The sequence below is a fragment of the Carlito syrichta genome, unplaced genomic scaffold, assembly GCF_000164805.1.
Source record: "Carlito syrichta isolate Samal-C Ts95f unplaced genomic scaffold, Tarsius_syrichta-2.0.1 Scaffold309276, whole genome shotgun sequence".
Lineage (NCBI taxonomy): Eukaryota > Metazoa > Chordata > Mammalia > Primates > Tarsiidae > Carlito > Carlito syrichta.
The window spans coordinates 1,767,748-1,788,839 of record NW_007253372.1 but is presented as its reverse complement, the minus strand read 5'-3'; the positions used below and the strand labels follow the sequence as shown (position 1 = coordinate 1,788,839).

The 21,092-nt window shown below is 40.0% G+C and overlaps 1 protein-coding gene across 1 annotated transcript in view; it reads left to right on the top strand.

Moving 5' to 3' along the window:
- Positions 1–325: 325 nt before the first annotated feature.
- BVES (blood vessel epicardial substance) overlaps positions 326–21,092 on the top strand; it is a 39,144-nt gene continuing 18,377 nt past the window's right edge. The window contains exons 1-5 of the mRNA XM_008067057.2: positions 326–499; positions 4,351–4,587; positions 9,507–9,631; positions 13,717–13,904; positions 14,980–15,088. Of these exons, the coding sequence (XP_008065248.1) occupies positions 4,362–4,587; positions 9,507–9,631; positions 13,717–13,904; positions 14,980–15,088 (648 nt within the window). The 5' untranslated portion in view covers positions 326–499; positions 4,351–4,361. The remainder of the gene's footprint in view (positions 500–4,350; positions 4,588–9,506; positions 9,632–13,716; positions 13,905–14,979; positions 15,089–21,092) is intronic.

The window sequence follows — 21,092 nt, the reverse complement described above, 5'->3', positions numbered from 1 at the left end:
CCCGGGGCGCCGTCCTCCGCCCCTCCTCGCTGGCCGCGCCCTCTGGGGGCTCCCCGTCCTTGGAGGTCGCCCTCTGCCCGCGGCTGGGCGCCGCGGCCACAGACCCTCGAGGGTCAGCTCTGCGACTCGGCTCGAGCCCCGTGGTCCTCGGCGCTCGCCCCTTTGGTGAGCTCGGCCTCTCCCTCCGCGGGGCTCTCCCTCGGAGGGCCGCCGGGTCCCGCGCGGAGACTGCATGCAGCCGGGGGCGCCGTGTCGCCCACCCCGGCCTCACCCTCTGCGGGCAGAGAGCGCCCGGTCAGGGAGGACAGTTGACCCTGACCCTTGGAGGGGCGAGCTGAGCGGGGGGCCCCAGGGGAGTGCAGATGACGGGGGACCCGGGGTGCTGGACACCCACCCGCACCCTCGTTCCCCGAGCCTTTGGGAACGGGCTGTTGGCCGGACACGTGCCAGAAACTGCCTGCTTTGAAACGTGAATAAGTTCAAAAAGACTCTTAGCAGCGTAGTGTCATTTGCCATTCCCAAGAGGTGCAAAGATTCGGTTAGAATTACAGGATGAATAAATCCACTGGCACGACTTTTGCTCGTTGCTTTACTGTCTTCATTTTTGTGGTCTGGTGAAGGTTTCATGTAAGTTTCACCACTTAGCTATTTAGCCCTGAAAACACCTCTTTGAAAACCAGTAGATAAACAGAACTTTACTAGTACAGGTAATTTAAGGAATTAGACTTTGAGGACTTGATGGGAGGAAGATTATTTCTCTTGCTAGAATCAGAATTAATCTGAAAGTTGACGAGTTTACCAGTCTAACCTTTCTCCTTCAATCCATTCATTATTGGTATCAAAATAGTTCAGTGTAAGCCTCTTAAATCCATTAAGTGGTAATCAAAGTGAGCTGAAGCCAGTAAGATCCGATCAATATTTTTTGATAATAGGTTACTGGCATTTTACAATACACAATTATATATATCTTTAGTAAGGTGTTGGTGCATCAAAACATGTTGTTGAATGAATCTACCTTTTAAAAATTGCTATTAGTATTTCTGGTTTGGGAGTTAGTAGATTGTAGTTTTCCTATCATTTTTCTTAGACCAGAAATTGGTACTTTTAGTGCCACTTTGAGAACTTTTAAAAGCCTGAAATTGAACTACAATGGACAGGTAGGAAATACAGGTGAAATCGGGGAGCATGATTGATTTACTACATAAATGCATAATAGAACCATAGGCTATTACAACTTGAAAGACTTTTAAAAACCATCTAGTCCATCCGCCTCGATTCCAAGGGAGAAACAGACCCAAGGAGCAGAAGTGTCTTTCCCTGGCTTATGTGGCTCCCAGGTGGCCTGGTCAACTCCAGGAAGGCTAGGCACTCTCCTGTCTTTATTACTGCAGTTTGAGGAGGCTGTAACGTGAAATGTTTGCTATGCTTATGTCCCTCAGTATGACTCTCATCTCTGTCTCTGTGGCGGTCTCTACAGAGGCCAGCTCTTGGAAGGACATAGATTAATAAATATTGTCCCTACCTTGCAGAGGACAAAGAGTAGTTAGAATAACAAACAAATAACAAAGACCATGGGAGTGTAAGCACATTCTAGAGTGCTGTATATACACGGTGGTTACTGTTAACTTATGTGATGCTAGGGCTGTAAATAGTTTTTGAGTGACAGAGGACACAGGACCTTTCTCTCTCCTGCAGAAATTCTGAGACTCATTCTGATTTGGCCCTCAAAAGTAAACTTTGTATAAATGGAGTTATTCATGTAATGATCCTCCTCCTTCGTCCCAATTGGCTTATATACCTATTGATTTTAGATATTTGGAAAGTAGTTGAATTTTTGTTTCTTTCTTTTTTGTAGCAAATCACGATGTAAGTCAACTATTACTATGGCATGTATGAGCTATTTCAGAATTATGTAAAGAGATCTTTAATTGGCTTGATCATTTCATTCTCAATTTGTAAATTTGTGTGCATTTTCTTATCACCTTTAAGAGACGTGGAATCCTTTCACATTTGTCTGTTAACATCCTTTCAGAATGCCCATTCTGTGCCAATTATTCCACCATCAAAAACCTCTACTTAGTATGTGGAGAACAATAAATTGAAAAGTACGGTTAATTGCGTGACCTCATTTTGAAAGAAATACATATTTCTAAAAGTCATATTCTTTATTATTTAAGCACTTACTATTGATATTTTTAACCCATCTTATTCCAAAAAGAAATGCTGGAAACATAATGGGATTACATTAAATAGTAAAGGCAACAAATGACACCTAAGTAAAAAAATGTTAAAAACAAAAGTGTGGGTATAAGATGGTATGCAGACAGAAGTGAGTCCCTCTTAGATGCTAATCCACCATGTTGACTTCTGATTAGCCCCAGTCCTGTGGAAACTTACTGACCCCTACTTTATTTCCTGTCCTTAGTGAAACATGTACTCACTATAAATCTTGGCTTTAGATCAAAGTGACCTTGATGACATCGCACAAATCATAGGCTATGATGCACATAGTATTTTTGCCTTTCTGGAGGACTGCCTTTCACTGTCTATAGAGCATGTACCTTCTTTGTCTATGGTATGTGTGTCTTGGGTCTAAGGAGTAACAGTGCAGAGATCTAACTGTCTTGCTGCTGCTCGAGACCACGCTTCTGTCCAAAAATTCCTCAAATAAATCACCCCTTTACCAACAAAAAAAGAAAAGAAATACATATTTCTAAATTAAACTTAAAGGTATTTTGAGTCCCCATTTGGAATTCTTTTCCTGAAACACAACGATTCACATATTCTGTAAACCTACATAGTATTTGGCAGGGACCAAATTTGTACAATTGATAATAGAAACATATATATATATTTTGAATTGGAGTCTCACTCTGTCACCCAGGCTGGAGTGCAGTGGCACACTCATGGTCACGTGCAGCCTTGACTTGCTAGGCTCAGACAATCCTTCTGCCTCAGCCTTCCAGGTAGCTGGAACCACAGACATGCGCCACTACACCCGGCTAATTTTTTAAAATTTATTGTAGAGACAAGGTCTCACCATGTTGCTCAGACTGGTCTTGAACCCCTGAGCTCAGGCAATCCTCTCGCCTCTGCTTCCCAAAGTGCTGGTATTACAGAGATGAGCCACTGTGCCTGACAGAAAAGAGTTTTTTTAAAAGGACCAGCGACTAAAGACAGATGATAGAGTCTGGAAATAGTGTCACTGTGCTATTTTATATAAGCATGTGTAAGTGTGTATTCTTTGAAATGTTTTTGCCATGGGTTTTAATATTAAATAGTCAAGTGTATATTTATGACCTCTCCTACACATAAGTAAACTGGAAGTTTACGCCCTTTTTTATTTGTGAGATGCTACCAACTAGAAATCGTATGGGAAAGAAAAGTAGAGATTTAAATTAGACAAAAAGAGAAAAATGTAAATGTTATATCTCTCTGTGTACATATAAATGTTTATGGTAATACATATGATTATATATTAGTACATATATGAGAATGTATTATGTATGTTTGTATGATACAGTGATTTAATGGTGGTGTAAAAAATCGAGCCTTCTCATGCCTGTAATCCCAGCACTTTGGGAAGCAGGGGCAAGAGGATTGCCTGAACCCAGGTGATTGAGACCAACTTGGGCCACATGGCAAGACCTTGCCTCTACAATAAATCAAAAAATTAGCCAGACATGATAGCATGTACCTGTAGTTTCGGCTACTTGGAGGGCTAAGGTGGAAGGATTGCCTAAATCCAGCGGGTCAAGGCTGTGGTAGCCGTGATCGTGACACTGCACTCCAGCCTAGAGGACAGAGTAAGACTTGGGGGGAAACAACAACAACAATAATAGAGTCTTCTAAATATCGAAGCCTTTAAATAGTAGAGATCGGGATGTTAATATTTTTGAATGTATTAAAACAATTCGTTTTTCCGTTTCATTTTTCGTGTTTGAATTCATTGTCACAAGTGGGAATATGATGGAAGACTATAATAACTTTGTAATTATTGGTTTATGAACATTTGTGATTGTCTTTTAAACAAGTTAATTTCTTAATCCCTCCCTTCCCCACAATCATGCATACACATACACACATATAAGAGGGCATAGTTGTGTACTATGCTAGATATTTTATATATTTAATTTCATTTAGTCATAAGGCAAATAAGGTATTATCATCCTTTAACAGGGAAGGACATGGATAAATTTAATATGTGACACAGCTGGAATTTTAACTGGGGTCTTTCTAATTCATAAGTACTAGAGAGGTCTATTTACCAACATTTAATTCACAGAAATAATTGTGATTTAACATTTATTGCCATTTTTATGATTGTCCTTTTGTTTATTTTTTTTGCAGGAATTTTCAAGATGAATTACACAGAGTCCAACTCACTGGCAGAATCAGCTGCCATAGGTTTTACACCTGAGTTAGAAAGTATCATACCTGTGCCTTCCAATGAAACCACTTGTGAAAACTGGAGAGAGATTCATCACCTGGTTTTTCATGTAGCAAACATTTGTTTTGCAGTTGGATTGGTTATTCCAACTACTCTTCACCTTCATATGATATTTCTTAGGGGAATGTTTGCTCTAGGTAAGATACCTAACTGAGGTTTTATATAACTTTTCTGTAACTAGCATCAGAGCTTTGTATTAGGGGCTTCACAATATTCTTTGTGGTCCATAGCACACCAAAAAAATGTGTCTTTGTTACTGAATTAGCAGTCTATCAAGTAACTTAGAACGTAGGTCTTCACATGCCATATACCTCCTTGCATACTTTGGGTAAAACTATATGTGCTTTTATACATTTTAGATTTTCCAGATATCAGAAAATTCATTCATGAGTAAGAATGTGGGCTTTAGAGCCAGATTGTATGATTAAAATCCTGGTTCCACTACTTGCTAACTGTGTAACTTGGAAAGGTGACTTAACTTTCTGCTGCCTCAGTTTCCGCATGCATCAAATAAGGATAAAGATAATGGTATCCCCTAGGGTTGTTGTGAGAATTAAATGAGTGTGTGTGTGTGTGACATTTTACTTAGAATAGAGCCCGGCACATAGTAAGTACTATATAGTCTTAAATATTATTATTTGAAAAGACTTTTACTTGCTCTGGCCAGTAAAGCAACATTGGGAACCAAAACAATTACTCAGACAGTGTAGTTCAAATAAAACTTTGTTGTTTTTTTTTAATCCAGTAACCCTGATGAAGCAGGTTAAGTTGATTCACATCAAAATATTAAAGCAGCCAGACACAGTGGCTCATGCCTGTAATCCCAGAATTTTGGGAGACTGAGGCAAGAGGATTGTTTGAGGCCAGGAATTCACGACCAGCCTGCGCAACAAAGTGAGACCCCATCTCTACAAAATTAAAAAAAATTTTAAAAGCCAGGCATTGTATGGTACACATCTTAAGTCCCAGCTGCTCTGGAGGCTGAAGCAGGAGGATCTCTTGAATCCAGGAGGTCGAGGCTGCCATGAGCTATGATCACTCCACTGCACTCCAGCAATTAAATATGTTGTTACTTTAGCCAGTGATTCTTGACAAATTACTCTCTGTGTGATTATTTCCCTGATGATACATGCGTCAGGTACTTTTTGAGCACCTGCAATGTGTCAGAGAAAGATTGAGAAAGGCAATCTTCATCCTTGAGAAAGTCTTGTCGCGGCTGGTAGAGAAACAGATAGGCAGTCACAGTAGACGTGTCGGATGCTGCGATGCAGATGTGCACTCATTGTCCAGGGGGATGTGGAGACATGATAACCTCAGTAGCTAGGCAGAGCGAGGTCCCACTGAGGAGGTAACACTGGAGCTGGATTTTGGAAGGTGAGCAGGATTTCTGAGTGTGTGTGATATCTAACCAGACGGCACGGAAGAGAAGGAAACTCAGAGTACTGGGGCAAATGAAGAGTAGCTCGTTTGCTTAAAATATGTGATAAATGCCAAGGAAGAAGAGGCCAGGGTGAGCTGGCAGGCAGCTTGTGGGACTTCTGTGGCCGTGTGACCTCTGAGAAGGTGAGGATTGCAGCAGGAGGAGTTGGGTGTGAATGAAAGTGCAACAAACAAACCACACCCTATGAAAAAGCAAAAGCCAGCTGGGCTCGTGGCTCAGCCTGTAATTCCACGCTTTGGGAGGCTGAGGTGAGTGGATTGCCTGAGCCCGTGGGTTCGAGACCCGCCTGGGCAACTTGGCGAGACCTCTTCTCTACAATAAATCAAAAATGAGCCGGGTGTGGTAGCGCGCGCCTGTAGTTCCAGCTACTTGAAAGGCTGAGGCGGAAGGATAGCCGGAGCCCAGCAGGTAGAGTCTGCGGTGGCCGGGAGCGGCCACTGCACTCCAGTCTGGGCGACAGAGTGAGACTCTAACTCAAAAAAAAAAAAAAAAAAAAAAGAAAAAGAAAAAGCCAGTTTTCCGGTGTTTTGGAGGCAGAATGGACCAAAGAGATCTTTTTGTCTGACACTTTATTCTGTCAATGAAGAAAGCCAGGCCTAGACTAATAGAATGACCCATCCCAAATTCAGATGAGGGGAGAAGTGGAATATCATTTAGGTGCCCCAGCCTCCCTCAGTTCTCCCATTGGGTTATTAGCCTGTCTCTTTTATAATATTTTAAATTGCTCCAGTATTTGCTGTGAAATATTATTTAAAGAAAATGTAAGTTTTTACCTTTTGAAATTTATTCAGATGCCCCAAATCATTCTGATGAAATAAAAAATTGCAAATGAATAACTTAAAGTGGGTGGTTAGTTTTTTTTTTTTCAAAATTAAGTTTTATTTTATCATAGAGATGTGGGGTACAAGTGAGGATTAACTACGTAAGTAGGCTGCATATAGGTGAACTTTGGCTTCTAACTGGCCCTCCGTCCCCCTGGTAGTGGACCAGGAATCCTTTGTGTTAACACATGCCCGACAGTTAGCTTTTGGGTGGCGTGTGTGTGTTGATCATTTGCATCTTAGTGATCATTTTATTTTAAATTTAAAATATATACTGTATTAACTTTCCTACCATAAAATTGATCAAAAGAAATGGGGGATATTTTATATAAGGGAAGAGAATTAATATGAGAAAGCAGGAAGATTCCCCAAGATGAATGGATAATCACCAAGCAGAAATTCAGATGACTAAACAATTTTTGGGAAAATATGCAGGCTCACCAGTGATCACGGAAATGCAGAATATAATATAATACATAATTCCTCACTATCAAATTAAGAGTCTTCAAATGATATAATACAGTCACATACCACATGATGTTTCAGACAGTGACAGACCACATATAGGACAGTGGTCCCATAATATAATACCATATGTTTACCATACCACTTCCATGTTTAAATATATTTAGGTATACACATACTTCCAGTTGTGTTATAATTGCCTACAGCATTCAATATATGAGAGGGGACCCCAAAAAACCAGGAATTATTTTTTGGAGGGCGGACCCCTTGTAACAAAGGGTTCCCCTGCTATGTAAGTGTTCAAGGAACCCATTTGCATCATTGTGCCAGCTAGTGTTGTGAGAGGATGTGTGCGACTTTGGTGAATTTTTTTCTTCTTTTTTTGGAGATTCTTGCAACGCGTTTGACCATTGTATAAATCAGTACACCTGCCCATACCGTGCTGAGTGTTCAGTAGTTTTTGACCAAAGAAACGATGACCCCTGTGCCCCACTCTCCCTATTTACCTGATCTTGTCCAGAGTGACCTTTTTTTGTTTCCCTGGATGAAAAAAGTCCTCAAAGGGAAACGTTTTGCTGATGTGGAAGAGGCGAAACAAAAACTCCAGATGCACTCAAAGGCATTGAAATTGATGAGTTCAAAAACTGTTTTGAACAGTGGAAAAAGCATCTCAGTAGGTGTATTGCATCAAACAGAGAGTACTTTGAAGGTCACTGAAGTTTAGACATGTGAGAATAAAAACACAGTTTTTTATAAATAAAATCTGGAGTTTTTTTTAGATCCCCTCCCCCCATAGTAACATGTTTAGATTTATAGCTTAGAATAATCGGCTATACCATGTAGACAAGGTGTGTAGTAGGCTGTACCTTCCACATCTTTCTGTAAATACACTTTGCGGTGTTCACGCAATGACAAAATTGCCTAACGATGCATTTCTCAGAACATATTCCTGTTATTAAGTGACACACGACAACTTGATACTGGCATTTCCAAATAGTAGGATTGCAAATTTGTGCAAACTTTTTGGAAGAACAATTTTTCAATATTATAAAAAACTATACAGTTCGTTCCCTACATTCATCTTCAGGTAATTCAGCCTAAGTAAATGATCACAAATACGGAAAAAATTTTATGTACAAAGATTTTTTTTTTTACCACTTACCAAACATTGTATCCCCCAAATCTTGTCTTTCTAGCAGTAAGGGGGATGGTTAAATAAATGATGGTTTAAATCAATTACTGTCATTTAGAAACTATGCTTTCAAAGAGTTTAATGAAACAGGAAAATCACTACAATACATTAAAAAGGAGATTTTAAGATTGTACACAGTGGCCAGGTGCGGTGGCTTATGCCTATAATCCCAGCACTTTGGGAGGCCGAGGTGAGAGGATTGCCTGAGTCCACAGGTTCAAGACCAGCCTGAGCAACTTGGTGAGACCTCATCTTTACAATAAATCAAAAATAATTAGCCAGGCATGGTGGCATGTGCCTGTAGTTCCAGCTACTTGGAGGATTGAGGTGGAAGGATCACCTGAGCCCAGTAGGTCGAGGCTATGGTGGCTGAGAGCATGCCACTGCACTCCAGCCTGGGTGACAGGTTAGACTCCAACAACAAAAAAAAGAGATTGTATACACTGTGGGTTTGCCATCAGGTAAAACTCCGTGAAAACCATAAGGCAGTATTAAATGTCAACAGTGGTTTTCTTTAAGTAATAATATTCCATATTTTTTCCCTTTACTAATATTGTTATACTTGTATTTTGATACATTTTCTATGCAAATATTCTGCAACAAAGCACGTGCTTGGTGTTTTTATTTTATTTTTTTGTAATTAGACAAACAACTAAATGAAACTTAATGAGATATTTGACTCAGGTAGTTCTAAAATGTGTTTGATTTATAGCAATCCCCCTTATCCATGGTTTCATTTTCCATGGTCAACCACAGTCTGAAAATATTAACTGGGAAACACCTGAAAGAAACAGTTCATCAGTTTTAAATGACAAGCTATTCTGAGTAGCGTGATGAAATCTCGCACTTTCCTGCTCCATCCTGTTAGGGTGTGAATCGCCCTCTTGTCCAGCATACCCACGCTTTCTATGCTAACTGCCTGTCAGTCAATAAATAACTGTCTTGGTTATCAGATCAAAAAAACATAGTGAATATAAGCATTCATACCATCCATGGTTTTAGCATCTTCTGTGGGTCTTGGAATGTGTACCCTTAGGAGAAGAGAGGACTGCTGTCTATATAGAGGATTATAGATTTAGTAAGCTACCTACTGAGGCTGTTCTGGATATCTAATCTGCTAACTCTGTCTTTCAACAGGATGTACCCTTTATATCGTCTGGGCCACTCTCTACCGATGTGCCTTGGATATCATGATCTGGAACTCTGTGTTCTTGGGTGTCAACATTTTGCATCTTTCATACCTTTTATACAAGAAAAGACCGGTAATTACTAAAACTAATTAATAGGAAAGTGATTTTAAAATGGAAAACTTTTAAAGGTAATTTGTTCAGACTACAGAATGAATATCATCTTTACTCCCTTTTATATCATTGATCTGAGAATTGCACTTTCTGTTTATATATGCCTGAAAGTGAAACATTTGAGTACATGAAATTTGTTCAACAAATGAGTTTTTTAAACTTTTAAAGTTATCAGCATATTAAAGAACATGGATAAACAGTATTCCCTTTATTGCCACTTGATTATTTCTTTTGTCTATTGATACTCAAATGTCACTTAGAAATATCTTTGCCTAGTTATATAATTACTTAATAATATGCAATTTCTATAAACATCCTAATAATATACAAGTAGTTATGCTACTTTTTTTTTTTTTTTGAGTTGGAGTCTCACTCTGTCGCCCAGACTGGAGTGCAGTGGCTGCTCCCGGCCACCGCAGCCTCAACTTGCTGGGCTCCGGGGATCCTTCCTGCCGGAGACCAGCTCCAGCTGGGTTCAGGGTACCCCAAAGGTAGAGACGGCATCGGCGATTGGGGGGAAGAAGAGAGAAAGAGAGAGAGAGAGAAAGAAAGAGACTGGACTCCAGTCTAGTGCAGAAGTGATGTGTGTTATTGGGAATTACAACAGGTCTTTTATACACAAAGTCAGATGTAGGAGGGGCGTCCCCCACCCACCAGAAACCTTAATCCATGAAAACTTAATTAATGATTGCCTTTAAACCCTTTTCATATGATAATCTTAAAATTCCATAACAAAGGATAACCTAATCCGTGACTGACATATTCTATAAACCTTTTTCATCCTAAGCTGATTGATTTATGCCAAGTTAAACAATTCTATAGAAGCTTAAGTATTTACTTTACAAACGAAAGTGGCCCATCCCAGAATGTTTGGAATGTGGCCCAGTCCAAAGTTCACAGTGGGCTACCTGCAAGTAACCCAGCTGCATTCTTTCAACAAAATGGCTGTCTTCTAAAACTATATTCTACAATTTACACCTTCAATAAATCCTAAGATCATGACCCAGAAGCCTGTGACCAATACTAAGGCTCTTAGATATGACACGAGTTTGAATTATAAGTTGTGTGAAAGCCAAAACTGCAGTTTGTGGAAGAATGGGAGCAATGAGCTTCTAAAGTTAGCTTGTGTTTGTCCCAGTCTCAGAGTTTTTATGTTTTGAGCTCACAGGAGCTTAATCTGGTTAGTGCTGAGTAGAAAGGGGGAGGAAATGGGGTCAATAGCTCCTGAACGCATCCTAGTGGTCTCGGGGGCAACGGCCCTTCCTGATCCCTAACGCTCAGTGGGCCTCCGTGGCTGGCTCCCAACACCTTCCGCCTCAGCCTTCCAAGTAGCCGGAATTACAGGCATGCGCTACCACGCCTGATTTTTTTATTTATTGTAGAGATGAGGTCTAACTGCCCAGGCAGGTCTCGAACCCGTGGGCTTAGGCAATCCACTCACCTTAGCCTCCCAAAGGCACGGGATTACAGGCTGAGCCATTGAGCCTGGCTATGCTACTTTTTAAAAGTAATAACTATATATTTTTTCTTAAGCCTAAAGTCTTCACTTAAGGAAATCACCATTTTTGTAGACTAGGACCAATAGGATTGGGTTGTTATCAAAACACCAGTGTTTAGATTTTTTCTTTTCAATTCTGATGTATCTTGTAATTTCTTGATTATATCAAAAACAAAAATAGAGAAGGAAAATAGCAGGCCTCCTAGAAATCATTCTGTATATATTTACTGACTGTCCAAAGCACAGACATTCAGTAAAGTAAAAAATATATTGCTTGCCCCAGTCTTATGTTCAAGGCCAGATGTGCATGTAGAAAACTATTAGAAAACCAGACAATTCATAAGAGATGACAAATGGAATGATCCAGAGGATATGTAATAAGCATTCCACTAGACTGTGACCTCCTCAAACATACTAACTCAGTCTTCCTTGTTTTACTGTCTTAGTCAGTTTTCTCTAGGTTATGCTATGTAATCACCAGATACTCTCAGTGGTATATAACAGCAATGAGCTTTTTTTCTTACCCACTTTATTATAGATTGTAGCAACTGTATGCCAGCTGTGATTCTATTCTATGTGTTGGATATATTCCAGGGTCTCTTCCTTTTTTTTTTTTTTTTTTTTTGGAGTCAGAGTCTCACTCTGTTGCCCAGGTTGGCGTGCATTGGCAGCTGATCATTCCACCCCAGCCTTCCAAGTAGCTGGAACCACAGGCATGTGCCACTGCATTTAGCTATTTTTTTGATTTTTTGTAGAGACAAGATCTCACCATGTTACTCAGGTTCGTCTCAAACCCCTGAGCTCAGGCAATCCTATTGCCCCTCACCTCCCAAAGTGCTGGGTTTACAGGCTTGAGCCACTGCTCTTGACCATCAGGGTCTCTTCTAAAGCAGCAGGTTCTGTTTGGACCATTCTCTTGACAGAGGGAAAAGTACAAAAGAGAAACACCCAATGTCTCTTAAAACTTCCCCTCAGAGGGACATATATCCCTTATCACATTTCATGGATGAAAGCAAGTGACACAGCCAAGCTTGATAATATGGGTGGTGGAGTGGGGGGTGGCATATAATCCTTTTAGAGGGGTTGGGAGCAACCAATAATTGGGAACAGTGATACCACACTTACTGTTTTATTCCCTGTCTCTGTCAACCATGATTGGCACACAGTAGGTGCTCAAAAAAACATTTAATGAGTGGATGCTTTCAGAGAGGCAATGAATTAATAGAACTTCAAGAAGCAATTGAGATTTCAGCTGAAACTTGCAGGATAAACAGATTATGAATATGCATTAATAGATTTTTTTCAAATCATATGTTCATTACTGTGCCACATGGGCTAGTGTGCATGTTGGAAGTGTGACATATTTGTGAATAAATCATTTTAAATATTCATTACTAGAACTCTGGAGTAGGAGAGATAGATGATAGTAATAGTAAAGATTATAGTTCCTGAATGTCAGAACTTGCTGGAACCCGAAAATGTAAGGTTCAGGAGTTGCTGATGTGATCATCGCACCAAATAGGTAAATTGCTTCATGTCTGTGCCTTTATTTCTTCTCAGACCATAATCTACTTTTTTAAAAAAATGCAAACACTGGATCTTCATCACAATGAAGGAGCAGAACAAGTAGGAGCATTGCAAATGCTAGAGTGATAGCAGGTGGGAGCAGCTGTCAGGATCTGTGTCTCTAGACTTTGTGGTGTAGCTGCAAGAGATGCAGTGCAGTACAGTTTCCCATCCACCCCGTTAGCATGACTCCCCGAGGCTAATGCAAGGCACCAAGATGGGGCATGACTTGGCAACTTAGAGAATCTGACAGCAGAGATGATTAAGCCATTCTGCTTTTCTCTTCCTCTGGTAGCCAGACTGGTTTGCCATTGGACTCTCCATTCTACAGAGCTCATTTTAGCTTAAGAGGAAACTGTTACACCCTTTCTTTAATGTCACTTTGCTTGAGAATACATGTATGTGAAGCAGTGGGTGCAGCTGTGTCTGTTTGTTTTCCTACACTGGTGCATTCAGTAATAACGACATGGAGATTAAATGCCTCATGTATGTATTATTGCTGTAAATTTGTTTTCACATGGATTCCTATCATGTGCTTACTTTCTTATTATAATATAATTTCATGTATTTATAGAAGGTCAGCAGGCTGGGTGTGGTGACTCATGCCTGTAATCCCAGCATTTTGGGAGACTGAGGAAGCCAGGAGTTCAAGAAGGTGCAGTGCTAAAATTGGGAAGGTGAATGCTGTGACACCATTCAAAAACTCAGCAATTGCATTATAGCTCATAGGAAGAGGTGTGATCAATAGTGTGACTCTTCCCCTTATGCTCTCAGAGTTCCGTTTAACTGTAAAAGTGCCCTTTTAGTATCTAAATTATGAACTTACTGTTTACTCTCTGTGTAAGGTGCCATTGAGTCAATTGCAGAAGGGTGATGGTGTGTATCACAGATTTGTCTATTCCCAATTCCAAGTTTCAACCACAGACCTCAATGTTTCTGTGTCACTGCATCAGTGCAGCGTCGAATCATTGCTGTATTTCAGGTCAAGATTGAAAAGGAACTCAGTGCCGTCTATCGACGATTGTTTGAACCACTCCGTGTGCCTCCAGATTTGTTCAGAAGATTAACTGGACAGTTTTGCATGATCCAGACCTTGAAAAAGGGCCAGACTTATGCTGCAGAGGATAAAACCTCAGTTGATGACCGTCTGAGTATTCTTTTGAAGGGAAGGTAAGTGCTTTGTGGAAATCAAAATTCCTAGCTTGCCTGGAATCTTTCCATGGCCTCTGGGAAGGAAATGTCAGCTCATGGAGAAGGCAGTCACAGAGTTTGTTGTTGGTGAAATTTTATTTTGCAACTACATTTCAGAATGCTATGGAGCAATAGGTTAAAACTAGGTTGAATTAACTAGTCTGTTGTTGATGTCAGTTTTTCCATTGTGAACATTTTCATCTTTTTTGACCTTTTATTGAATGTTAATGAAGTTGGGTGTAGTTGCTCATGCCTGTAATCTGGGAGGCTGAGATGGGAGGATCACATGAGCCCAAGAGCTTGAGACCAGCTTAGGCAACACAGTGAGACCTCATCTCTACAAAAAATATTAGCCAGGCATGGTGGCGCACCCCTGTAGTCCCAGCTACTCAGGAGGGTGAGGCGGAAGGATTGCCTGAACCCAGGAGCTCAAGGCTGCAGTGAGCCACGATCATGCCACTGCACTCTACCGTGGGCGACAGAGTAAGACCCCGACTCAAAAAATTAATGAGTCAAAATTGAAGTAGGCTTAAATTAAGCATTAAGCTTGTGCATGCTTCAGAGGTGATTTTTGTTGTTGTTGTTGTTTTGGTTTTGAATATCACAAAAATATACCTTCTAGGAATATCAGTCTTCTGGAAAGCATCAGTTGTATTGTGCCAGTGTCATTATTGCTGGCACCCCTTTCTCAGAAGTTTCCTAGTTTGAGTATCAAATTCCATGGTCATTGCAATTATAAGAGTAATGATAACCATCAGAAGGCACATGGCTGGTTGTTTTTTCTTTTTCTTACATTATTTTTTGAAGTACTTGTGCCTCAGGAAGTGCTTTTTTTTTTTTTTTTATAAGCAGGTTTATTGAGAGGACAGGAAAGCTCCCAGAGTGGGAGGGGACTGGAATGGGTTGCCCAGGAAGTGCTTTTAATTATGTCCATCGTCTGTGGTATCCTTAAAGTTTTAGTATAAAATGCATCACTTAGAGAATGGCTATTTTAAAGCTTGTCATGTTACTTGTGGAATATTATGTATATATTAACACTGGTTTCTGTTATCAGAATGAAGGTCTCCTATCGAGGACATTTTCTGCATAACATTTACCCCTGTGCTTTTATAGATTCTCCTGAATTTAGGTCAACTCAGATGCACAAGGGTGAAAAATTCCAGGTACGATTCCACATTATTTTTAAGATTTAAACAACCTTACATCTCATTCAAAATCCAGAGGATATTAATAGAAACTTGGCTGTGATTTACTGGAAAAAAAAAAAGATGTTACCATAAGGTGTATAAGGTATAATCTCATTTTTTAAGAAACTTAAAAAATATTGTATATGTGTTTACCAAAAGAATTCTAGAAAAATATATCTTAATTTGGTCATAATATTAACACTGTTATTTCTAGATTGTGAGTTTGATTGCTTTTTTATGTTTTCCCTTTTTTGCTTATTTGAATTTTTCCATAGAAAACATCTAGTGCTTTTATTAGAAAAAAGGAAAATGTCAGTTGTCGGTGATCAGTGTTCCTAAATCATGGAATTGATTACTTTTTTTGGAGGCAAAACAAAGCTGACTTTGCCCTAGAGAATCTATTTTGTAATTCTCATGAAAAAATATCCAATTATTTGTTTATACTTAACGAATATGTTTAAGAACAAAGAGTGAAGTTCTTCATAGTAGCAATAATTTGAATGTGGACTGCCTATGTGACTCTTTTGTGCTAAAAAAAAAAATTGCTTCATTACATGGTACTTTCTTCTGATTCTTTTTCTAAGTGTCCAGCTTCCTGTTTTATTCATTCACCTCATTATTGGCAGAAAAGTAACCAAGAAAATGAATGAGAGTTTCCTTTAGCCTTGGCCTCTGGATAAGCAGCAGTAGGGAAATATCCTGAGACCAGGATTATTTATGAGCAAGAAGGTGAATCCATTTAGGAGAAAATGTAATGCGGGGGATGTTACCACCTGAGGGAGGAAGAAATGTCACTGTTTCTTGATGGTAAAACCTTAGAGTCTCATTTTGAGATGCCATACATTTTGGGGTTCCACAAGAGTATAGATAAAAGGAAAAAATTACAGACATACAGTTTAGTTGATTTCATTTCAGATGATTTCAGCCCTGCCTCATTCCCACCCTACCTGAGTAACTGGCCTGAGTTACATATGTGTTCACTGTGTGCACCACCATTCCCACATGAGTTCACTGTGAGCAACACTGTTCTTCTTACAACACAGAAGAAGAAAGCTAATGCCAGACCCTGGCTCCTGTGTTTACTCTGTCATCTTGTTATTGTGAGGGTCAGCTTTGCCGTGAGATTTATGCTCTTATTTTATCTATCATCACCACCCTCTACATGTTGGTACAGGGTCACTTAATTCTCTCTTTTCCACTGACTTTTTACAGTTTCTTCTTCCAAAACCCAACATATATCTGTTGAGTCTGTTTCTCGTGTATAGTAGCGGGTGGCTTTCTATGGTAACTGTCACACATAATCCTAAAAAGACTGAAATATGAAGATGGGGTGGAAACTGAGCCACCTTTCTTTCCAAAATCAAGTGGTCCCCAAGAGGTCAATACTAACAGGTACTAACTATCTCTCCCACTGGACTTCAAATTATATTTCTAATTACATTAGCAAAAAAGAACTTCCAACCACTAGCTACAGTTTTCTTTCTTCTTGGGAATGGGGGAGTGGATTTTGGTAGTTGGGAATTGTTCCTGGTAATTTTTATGAAGAGTCCAAAAACATGACCAGAACTGCGTCCTGTAGCTGGATGGAGATAAGTTTGGCTTTGCCTACTGTCAGCATTTCTCCTCATAGAGTCTGATGTGGCCTTTCCTGTCAAGCATTAGTCCTGTACAGTCGAAGCCATCAGAGTAAGCCTTCGGGGGAGATTGTGCTTGGATTGTTTATAAAATATTCCTGTTGGTGTTTACAAAATGTTCCTGTCTCCACTATCCTCTGTGTCAGGCAGCAGAACTCTTTGGGAATCTCAAGTGAGAAGCTGATCCATTGCCTTGAGATAATTGTGGCCAACCCGGTTGCCAGAGCTTAGTCTGATTCTCTGCCTGGAAGATGTCCCTTTGGACCTTTCATTGCTATATTTGCTTTTATTCTCTAAAATTCTTCACAAGAACTCAAGCACAGCACTGCTGAAACTTAATAACTTAAGAAGGAAGCTTACTTTATGGAAGCTTTAAAACTTCTTATGTTGCTTTATATAAAAATTCTCATTGAAAAATACACTTTACTTGACTGTTGTGACAGGAAATCATTAAATAAAACCATCTTTTTGGCAGAAATGAAGCATTAGTTATCAAGTAAAATGATTTCCGTTAGCTGGCTTCCAACTAAACCTATGCTCTCATGGGCCTGGAAGTTGCTCATATGTACTGTAAGTATGGCTTATTATTTGAATACTGTTACTAAATTTGTATTCAATAATAATTTAAATGGGTTTAAAGTAATTTCCAGCCATCAATTAAAAATGAATTTGTGAAGCAAATGTTAAGTGTCATACTAAAAGTATCATTGCCTCAGTAGAAATTTGAGGTAATTCAAATGTCTGAAGAGAAGTGAAATGCCTTAGGCATCACCCAAGTCCAATTTCTGCTGCTCCTGGATGATTTCCAACTCCTCTTTGAACTCCTTCTCCCACTGCACATGAATTATGTTTTCCAGAGTCATGGGTGACATCTTTGCGCAATGGGGACCTCAATTCTTTGTGACTCTCTCTTGAGCACTCAAGTACGTGGCTAGGCCATCATGAGTGCCCAGTGCTTACCTTCCTGTTCTTACTCCCCTGGAATATTTTCTAGTTGCTTTCCATTTGCTCAGCCACCTCCTCCTGTTTCTGGGGGTTCCCTGGGACTAGTTGTGTATATGTCTCTTCTTATCAACCTTGCCATTTTTTATCATATGTCGTTACTCATTATCAGCATCCTCACTAGAACGTCAGCTTCATGATGTGTGTTCAGCCATTCTTTGTGTGAGGGGTTCCTGATGAACTGTGGCTCCTGCCTTGTGGTCATTAGGCCAAAGTGCTTTCTTTCTTTCTTTTTTTACATTATAGATATGTGGGGTAGAAGTTAGGATTAGTTACACAAGCAGACTTTGTGAAGGTGAAATTTGGGCCTCCAACTGGCCCTCACTTCCCCTGATTTAGGACCAAGTACCCTTTGTAATGGTACGTACCCCCTCCATCCCCTGGCAGTGTCCATTGACTGCCAATCCCTCCCTTGTGCGAATGTGACTGATGTTCAGGTCCCACTAATGAGAACATGTGATATTCAGTTCTTTGTTTCTGTGAAAGATTACTAAGTATGATATGGTCTCCAACTCTGTCCAATTTGCAGTGAATTCTATGATTTTACTCTTCTTTATGGCTGTGTAATACTCCATCATGTATATGTACCACGTTTTCTTTATCCAGTCCACTTTTGATGGTCAGTGGGGTTGGTTCCATGTTTTTGCTACTGTGAATAGTGCAACTATAAACATGCATGTGCCGGTATTTTTTGGTAGAACAACTTATGTTCCTCTAGGTATATTCCCAGGAAAGGTATTGCTGTATCGAAGGTCAATTTTTAGTTCTTTTAGGAATCTCCACACTGCTTTCCACAGAGGTTGAACTAGCCTGCATTCCCACCAACAGTGTAGAAGCATTCCCTTTTCTCTGCACCCATGCCAGCAACTGTTGTTTTTTGATTTGTCAATAATGGCCATCCTTATTGGAGTTAGGTGATATTTTATTGTGGTTTCCATTTGCGTTTCTCTGATGATTAGTGAGGCTGAGCGTTTTTCCATGTGTATAACTTCCTGTATATCTTCCTTCAAGAAGTGTCTATTCATGTCCAGGCTAAAGTAGTTTCTGTGCATTCGTCTTGTTGAATATTGGGTGCAAGGGATAGATCTTGACCTAAAAGAAAAACGTGTCTGTGCTGGACGTCAAAAGTGCTCACTCCACCACTGATTAACATGTGTTGGTGAATAAATTTTTTGGCATCTGAGAAATGGGGAAGAATATTACTTATTTTGTCTTGAAGGGACTCTTGGGATTCCCCTTACATGATAGATGTAAAGCACCTTAAATGCTTAAAAGTGCCACACAGATTCAGAGTGCATGGCATTATGTGTGACAGTCATCCCCTTGTAATTCTCTACCACTTTCTCTTGCTCTGAAGTTGTCACGACTTTTACTGCTATCTGAGTTTGTCATATTTCTTTGTTATCAACCTCCCTCCTTCACGGGGAAAGGATCTTGTCTTTCTTGTTCACCATTGTAACCAGGGTGCCTTAAATAGCATCTAGCATAAAGTATGTGCATAGTAATGTATATTGAAAGATTGAATGAAATTGCTGGGCAAGGTGGTTCATGCCTGTAATCCCAGCATTTTGGAAGGCCAAGGCAGAGGATTGCTTGAACCCAGGAGTCTAAGACCAGCCTAGATAATATAGCAAGACCTCGTCTTTACAAAAAAATTAAAAAATTAGCTGGGCGCAGTGGCACATGCCTGTATTCCCAGCCACTTGGAAGGATCGCCTGTGCCCAGGAGGTCGAGGCTGTGATGAGCAGTGATCATACCATTGCACTACAGACTGGATGGCAGAGTGAGACCCTGACTCATAAAAACAAACAAAAAAAGAAATTTGAGTTTTATGAGGTCTTAGAACTGCTGATGTGTTTCTTAAATGCAAATATGTTTGGTTTGAGGGATTCCTATTTTAATATAATAAATAGTACAAACTTATTTTTTCCTAAAAACATTGACCCATTTTTTAAAAGTAGCCAAATGCTCTGATTTGCTAACAATCAGATTTCAGCCTGTTGATGTAAGGAGACAAGCTGGGTTTTTCATTTCCTCTCTTGGTAGACATAAATACCCCTTGTCATCTGAAATGTGTTTAATTTTACGACTAAAAACAGGGAAAAGCTCCTTTGGAAATATTTGCTCTGAATCCCAGGTAGGACTTCATTTCAACTTACCAAATCTTTATTAATCTCCTACTGGGACAGGCATTGGGTTTAATGTTAAAGATGTAAAAATGGTTTTTTGCCTTCTACTATATTTGTATTCATTTGCTAATTCCTTCATACCATAAGCATGGGTTAAACACCAAGGGCATTCAGACGTGAAGACACACAATCCCTGCCATCAGAGTGCTTGGGGGAACAGACAGGCCAGCAGATGAGTGTGGACCTAGTGATATGAGTGCTGTAACGAAGCTTGGAGATGTATTAGCTGATGGAAGACGTGCCTGGGAGGACAGCCTTCCTGACACTGAGTTGTGAGGGTCTGACTCCTTACTCTGGGGAAAGGATTTATTTGAGGGATACTTGAACTCTGTGTAGTGCAGTTACGGTGCCTTCCTGCTTTCCTGTGTAACAACAAACTAGGGGAAAGTATGGTTTCCAGTTCTGAGTTAATTATAGGGGTTGGAGGTTGGGTCTTTGTGAATTTTTCTGGTGGACTACCCTGGAGCTGGCTTGAAAGGTCACACAGAAACAGCTATGACAGAAGGACCTTCGCCAGCCATATTAATCAGCCACAGTCCAGACCCTTGAAGTTTTCTCAATCTGTAGTGTATATTTATGGAGTTGGCTGGGCAGAAGGTCTTTTATCCTCAATTTGCCTCACACATCTACCCTTGAAGTCATAAATAACCCTCATTGTAATCTACAGAGTGTAAAGAAATATTTATCATGGCTGGGTGCAGTGATGCACGCCTGTAATCCCAGAACTTTGGGAGGTCAAGGTGGAAGGATCACTTGAGGCCAGGAGTTCAAAACCAGCCTAAGCAAGATAATGAGATTCTTAAAAATCAAAAAATTAGCTGGACTTGACAAGATAATGAGATCCTTAAAAATCAAAAAATTAACTGGACAGTCCCAGCTACTCAGGAGACTGACACAAGAGGATTGCCTGAGCCTAGGAATTAGAGACTGCAGTGAGCTGTGATTGTGCCCTGCACTTTAGCCTGGGCAGAGTGAGACACCCCCAACTCAAAACAAACAAAAAAAGAAATATGTATCGTAAATAATATGTCCAATTGCAGCCTCAGTCTAGTGTATGGTACGCAGTGGTACTGACACAGTGGCCATTCTTCTGTCACCAGACCTAATGAAACAACAACAAAACTTGGAGAATTTGCTTTTATTTACTCTACAGA